General features: G+C 48.6%; 1 protein-coding gene across 1 annotated transcript; it reads left to right on the forward strand.

The window, feature by feature from the left end:
- The first annotated feature begins 2,154 nt into the window (after window positions 1-2,154).
- On the forward strand, window positions 2,155-3,771 carry Gpr150 (G protein-coupled receptor 150). The gene has a single exon (XM_052159792.1). It carries the CDS (start codon window positions 2,260-2,262, stop codon window positions 3,541-3,543), a length of 1,284 nt encoding a protein of 427 aa, XP_052015752.1. The 5' UTR covers window positions 2,155-2,259; the 3' UTR covers window positions 3,544-3,771.
- The last annotated feature ends 1,108 nt before the right edge of the window (window positions 3,772-4,879 follow it).

Below are 4,879 nucleotides of genomic sequence, written 5' to 3' on the forward strand. Positions count from 1 at the left end.
CAGAGGACTGCCTGCTCTGGCCTCAATGAAGAAGATGAACCTAACCCTTGAGAGACTTGAGGCCCCAGGGAATGCAGAGACTTGGTCGGGTGTGGGGACATCTTGGAGACAGGGGAGGAGGAATGGGATGAGGAACTGTCAGAGGGCAGAGCAGAAGAGGGGTAACAACTGGGCTGTAAAAAAAGATTAAAGATAATATGTTTAAAAAATAAAAGGAGGAGGAGGATGTGGGGGAGAAGACAGGGCCATCTCGTCCTACGGTTTTGCATGAGCGCAACTGATTCTGGCAACCCGAGGGCAGTGGTTGCCATTTTCCCTGGAAAACAACTATTTTTTAAAATTGATATTTTTATCAACTCTTTCTAAGGTTTGATGGAATAAACTTTCAGTGGTAGAATCTTGGTATATAGTTTAGGAGAACATTCAAACAAACTATAGAATTACTTTGAGAACTGACATTTGGTAAGGCAGTCAAGGGCTGCTAGATACTGCTCAGAAATGAAAGACTGGAGCACATGGTACCCAGAAACTAACTCTCCGTTGTAGCCACTGTTCCTCTTCCTTCATATTCCAGCAAAGAAAGACATCAGCATACACACACCCTCAGACCAGTGGGCTCTTCTAGATAACACTGGCACCAAAGGCATAAAAAGCATCTTATGTGACACATTTATAGTCAAGACCAGAACTTTGCTCAGAGTTATCTGATATGCATTATATTGGTACTAATTCATCAACTGAACACATATTGACTGATATCTGCCACATATCAGGATCAATATGAGGCGCTGGATAGATAATGAAAGTGACAAATGTCTCCAGCCAAAATGGTAGACCTTAGAAAAGGAGATTCCTACAGAAACCCAGCAGGTTGATATGTTTCCTACCAAGTCCTCCTAACTCATGCATCTGTAGGTTGCAAACATTACCACAGCCTGGGAAGTGACAGACACCCACACCTCCCTGGCCCAAGACCAGGAAATACACGAAATTCTACTTTCACCATGAATAATATGATGGGTGCACAAAGACAAACTGATGCTTCCAACAGGAAAACTAAAATGTTTGTGAAATGAGGCTAAAAGTGGCAGCATTACATCTAAACCATTTCCTGTGAGCTGGATTTCTTTTTTAAAAATTGGCCACCATATCGTTTTCTTAGTCACCTTTTCCCTGGGCTTATTGGAGGCGTAGTCCCTCCTAGCAACCTCCCATCTGCTGGAAAAAGAGAAAGAGAAGCCCACGTGACACAGTGCTCGATGGAAGAAAATACTAGGGGGACTCAATACATGAACCATCATTTGTATAAAAACCTGTTGGTGCCCTCTTCAGACTGACAAAGTGAGTTTTGTGTCACGGAGAAGAGAGAGCAGCTGCCATCCCCTGATTCTAGTAAAGGGAGTCTTGGAAAGCGTCTGCAGATTTCTCTGTTCCTAACCACTGGACAACAGGAAGGCCCTTAGTTCTCACCAATTAAAGCACTTGTGCTGCAGGCAGAGGAAGGTATACCCTATCAAAGGCTCACCTAATGACTCTGCTCAAAAAGCTATTGGAACTATTGGAACTGAGTGTCATTCTGTGGTAGACTGCTTGCCCAGCAAGGTCACACACAATTGTGCGATTGCCCAGAGAAATACAAGGGCACAAGAAACCAAGCAGGGTTCCTCTATTTCCTTGTATTTCTCAAGCTAGTGCAGACGTTTGGCATTACAAAATGCTTTTTTTTTTTCCTTTTTTTTTCTTTAAATCCAAAGTAGTATTTGCAATTTTTCCTGATAGCAATCACACAATTAATTGTTGGGGGAGGGAGTACTATCTCAGTCGGGAACTTTCTATCTCATAATTGGTTCTGGGTTAACATTAGCCTTTGCAGTGGTCACATACACAGCTTTCTGTCTCCCTATATGCCACAGGGCAAAATTTCCAGAGCCTAGAGGTCCATGGATCCCTCTGAGGGAGGTGGCTGTGTGGATTAGAAGATGCTCTGCTGGGATGGGGGAGGGAGCGAAAAGCAGAGAAGGTGGAGAATAGAGATCATGTGTGTTCCTCGAATGTACAACCCACATTTGAGTGACAAATACCGAAGATAAGCTATACAAACAACTACGCTCAAATCCACCCATATTCATCTCGCCCTAGGTGGGTGTGCTTTTTCAACTAACTTTGGGAAGTCACAGAGATCCAGCGATGTGACCCGCGCCACCTCTCCTACACTTGGCCTTTTAAACGTTATCTCTCAGCGGTACCTCCGGATTAAGGATGGAAGATCCCTTCAGCCCCTCAACTCTATCTCTGTCACCCAACCTCTCCGTACCCATTCGGCCAAGCTGGGGTCTCAACCTGACTTCTGGGCAGGGAGCCTCTATCCCGGGACCGCAGCCGCCTCCAAGCGGGCCAGCTAGCCACCGGATCCATCTGGTTTTCTTGGGGATCATCCTGGTGGCCGCGGTAGCTGGCAACACCACGGTGCTCTGCCGCCTGTGCAGCGGTAGCAGCAGGCACTGGCCGGGTCCCAAGCGTCGCAAGATGGACTTCCTGCTAGTGCAGCTAGCAGCGGCTGACCTGTATGCGAGTGGAGGCACCGCACTATCGCAGCTGGCTTGGGAGCTGCTGGGCGACCCGCGACCGGCTCTGGGCGACTTGGCTTGCCGCCTTTCCCAGCTGCTGCGGGCATCGGGGCGGGGCGCCTCCGCCCACCTGGTGGTGCTCATTGCCTTGGAGCGCCAGCTCGCTGTGCGCGGTCCTCAGGGGCCGCAGCTGCCAGCACGCGCCCTGGCTGCCCTGAGCTGGCTGCTGGCTCTGTTGCTGGCGCTGCCACCGACCTTCGTGGTGCGCTGGGACGCTGCTCCATCTTCAACCGTCAGCTTCTGGCCGGGGGAGCATCGCTGCGGGAGCATCTTCGCGCTCCTACCGCGCTGGCACCTGAAGATCTACGCGCTCTATGAGTCTATCGTGGGCTTCGCCGTGCCGGTCGCTATCTTGGGTGTCTCTTGCGGCCACCTGCTGTGTGTCTGGTGGCAACGTGGGTCTCAGGCTCCAGTGACTGGGATGCCCTGGTCACCTAGTATGGCCCGAGCCTCCTTGCCCAGAGCGCTGCCCCGAGCCAAGGTGCAAAGCTTGAAAATGAGCTTGGCGCTGGCACTGCTCTTCGTGGGCTGCGATCTTCCCTACTTCGCCACTCGCTTGGCAGCCGCCTGGTCATCGGGGCCCACGGGTGACTGGGAGGGAGAGAGCCTGGTGGCGGCAATGCGCGTCGTAGAGGTGGCCAACAGCGCCATCAACCCTTTGGTCTACCTTTTCTTCCAGGCGGGCGACTGCCGTCTCTGGTGGCTGCTGCGGAGGCACCTAGGAGTTCTGTGCTGTGTGCGGGAGGAAGAAGCTGATATCAGCATAGGGGCTGGAGACCACCAGGCACTCCAGCGCCATCGCTGGCCCCACCCTCATTATCACCACGCCCGGCGGGAGGAGCGGGACCAGGGCTGCCTGCGCCCACCTCCGCCACGCCCCAGACCGCTGCCCTGCTCCTGTGAAAGTGTCTTCTAGGAGCTGCTGCACAGACAGGTCGTTTGTCTTTGTGGCACAGTCTTCAGATAACACAGGGTGTAAGTGGTCTGCCTAAATCACCAAGAGTGGAACTGTCTGCAGGAACCACAAAAGCTGCCCGCATCCTGTATGCAACAGTTATTTCCTTCTAATAAGGACATGGTTTTCACTTCCCGCTAGTTTTCTTCCCTCTGGTTCCTCTCATAATGCCCATTTTGAGGAGACCAGACTCTTAGAATGATGTAAAAAAAAAAATCTGAGTTCCAGAGTTAATATTTTTTGCAATTCTCTTTTATATTCCCACTGTGTTCTAGACAAGACCATCCATTTTAACTAAATTGCCAAATTCGTTGCTATTGTGTTTTTAGTGATTTTGAATTGTGTTTAAGTCAAGTGCATCTTTGGGGAGCAGCAAATTTGCTGTTCCTTTCAAAAGGAAAATAAATCCCCATAATGCCCTTCCTGGGGAAATCTGGAGTCCTGCTAGCAATACTGTAGGAGAGTAATCATGCTGTCACTTAAGCAACAGAGCATTTGAAAAATAAAAGCATTTCCCACATAGCAGCTAGAACATGTTTTTTAACGTGGTGATGTGTTTTCTGGGAAGAAGATAGGTGTGGCTTTTATTTCCAGTCCAACTTTCACATCAATAAAAACTGAGATTACAGAACGAGAACATAAGCTTCTTTTAGTCCTTTCCAAGCATGCCTGTATTCTGCTGAATACCAGCTCCTAAGCCTGTCCACATTAAACTCCTAAGGACAAAGTCTTGAGACAAAGTGTCAGTTCAAGTCAATGGGCATCTTACTGTTCACGTGCTCCAAGATCTGCAGGAGAAAGCTCTCAGTCCAGCCTGTGTAGGTAGAGAAATGTTTAAAAACAAACCCAAATAGGTGTAGTAGAGGCCCTGCCAAGTGATCCCAGCATCCAGGCAGGAGTGTTGTCTTGCATTTGAGGCCAACATCAGTTAAGTAGTACCTTCTAGAATAGTCTGTACTACACTGTTAGACTCTGTCTTAAACAAGCAAAACAATGTCTAGCTTATTCATGTAAGTTGGAGAGAATTAAATCAGGGAACAGTTGATGCATGACCTCCTCCTCTTAACCATTCTTGCTTCTAGGGGAAGTCACAGCATTTCTGAGCACTACACAACATCCTGCAGCTGAGAACTCACAGCTTTCATACAACTTGAGTTCTTGTCCATAAGTAAATGTGCCACTAAGAGGCAGAGGGGAGGGGACTGGCTAAAGCTTTTTATACAAGTAATAATCTCTGGGGATTGTGTTTTGTTTAGGATTATATTTATAAACTTCTACAATGTGTGATACATAGGAG

Source organism: Apodemus sylvaticus, chromosome 16 (genome assembly GCF_947179515.1).
Source record: "Apodemus sylvaticus chromosome 16, mApoSyl1.1, whole genome shotgun sequence".
NCBI lineage: Eukaryota > Metazoa > Chordata > Mammalia > Rodentia > Muridae > Apodemus > Apodemus sylvaticus.